The sequence below is a fragment of the Etheostoma cragini genome, chromosome 20, assembly GCF_013103735.1.
Source record: "Etheostoma cragini isolate CJK2018 chromosome 20, CSU_Ecrag_1.0, whole genome shotgun sequence".
Classification (NCBI taxonomy): domain Eukaryota; kingdom Metazoa; phylum Chordata; class Actinopteri; order Perciformes; family Percidae; genus Etheostoma; species Etheostoma cragini.
Genome location: NC_048426.1, coordinates 9,489,366 through 9,491,037, shown reverse-complemented (window position 1 = coordinate 9,491,037; position 1,672 = coordinate 9,489,366). Strand labels below are relative to the sequence as shown.

The window sequence follows — 1,672 nt, the reverse complement described above, 5'->3', positions numbered from 1 at the left end:
TGTGGTAAGGTCTTCAAAGCTGGTAGTGTGTTTGGTTGACACGGTGGAAGGAAGCTGCCTTTTAAGGTGTCTCTCTGCAGAAACTTTGAACGGGTCTGATGATGTGGGCGATGCACCTTATCATTGATGGGTGGCAAGTGTACATGGTCCGGTGTTTGCTGAGACCCCTCCATGCCTGGCAGGGTGTTTGGTGGAACTGGTGTCAACACACTGCCTTGTAATGTGTCTCTCTGCTGAAGCTTGAGCACACGCCCATATTTGGACATAGTCTGGTCCATCTGCATGTGTGACGAGGTCTTCATAGCTGGCAGGGTGTTTGGTGGAACTGGTGTTAGGACACCGCCTTTTAAGGTGTCTCTCTGCTGAAACTTTGAACGGGTCTGATGATGTGGGCAATGCACCTTATCATTGATGGGTGGCAAGTGTACATGGTCCGGTCTTTGCCAAGACCCCTTCGTGTCTGACAGGGTGTTTGGAGGAATTTGAGTGAAGACACTGCCCTTTAATGTGTCTCTCTCCTGAGTCTTAAGCACACGCCCATATTTGGACCTAGTCTGGTTCAGCTGCATGTGTGGCGAGGTCTTCATAGCTGGCAGGGTGTTTGGTGGAACTGGTGTGAGGACACCGCCTTTTAAGGTGTCTCTCTGCTGAAACTTTGAATGGTTCTGATGATCTGGGCGATGCACCTTATCATTTATGGGTGGCAAGTGTACATGGTCCAGTGTTTGCTGAGACCCCTCCATGCCTGGCAGGGTGTTTGGGGGAACTGGTGTCAGGACACTGCCTTGTAATGTGTCTCTCTGCTGAAGCTTGAGCACACACCTATATTTTGACATAGTCTGGTCCAAATATGCAGTCCTGTAAGAGAGTTGGTCATGAGCAGATCCACCTCTAATGAGAGGCGGGTGTGGCTTGAATTTACTTTCTGTGAGCTGCACGGTCTCTGAGATGGGTGGGAAATGTACTTGTTTTGAAGTGGGTTCAGTCCCCTCGCTTTTTATTAAGTCAAGTCCTGACTTAATCTTCATCATCCGTCTATTTACCCGATCAAGTAGATCCTCTGTTAATTTGACTCCAGGCTTCTTAGGGCTGACTACCTTGTCTATTCTGTCACAGAGGCTTTTAATGCTGTCTATCAGTGCTTCTGGCTTTGATCTTGTTGGAGAGACAGGACATTCGAATGGGAAGTTGCTTGTCTTTGTTGTGCTTGGTCTGCCGGTCTCCTCCTGTTCAGCATTCTCCTCAAGGCTGATTTGTGAGAGACCCCATTGGTCTTTCCCAAAGAGGCCTATGTAGGTTCCTGTGTTTTCCCACAGACAGACATTGCAGTTCCCCGCGGTAATTAACTTTTCACAAGTTGGGTTACACTGAACACTCACCACCCCTGTGATGTGAGATTGCCAGGAGTGTAACAGAGGAGGTGGACACAATGACACGCACCACCCATTTACATCCTCAAATGGCTCGTTGTTTGCCTGTTTTTTAAACCCAAAAGCCTTAATGTCCCACTGATAAATCTTTCCGGTACTATCCCCGGTCAGTAATATCTGGTCATTGGGATCAGTTGACATGGTGGTAATGACTGCTCCTTCATCCTTCACTGCCCTGAACTTTCCAATCAATCCTCCCTTGCTAATAACAGACCAGGCATATATGTTGCCATCTGCAGACG

The 1,672-nt window shown here is 48.2% G+C and overlaps 1 protein-coding gene across 1 annotated transcript in view; it reads right to left on the bottom strand.

Annotated features, from left to right (window-relative positions):
- The window catches only part of LOC117936273, a gene marked incomplete at its 5' end in the record, with an annotated part of 2,148 nt that extends 478 nt beyond the window's left edge, over window positions 1-1,670 (bottom strand). The window contains one exon of the mRNA XM_034859149.1: window positions 59-1,670. Within this exon, the coding sequence (XP_034715040.1) occupies window positions 59-1,670 (1,612 nt within the window). The remainder of the gene's footprint in view (window positions 1-58) is intronic.
- Between the last annotated feature and the right edge of the window lie 2 nt (window positions 1,671-1,672).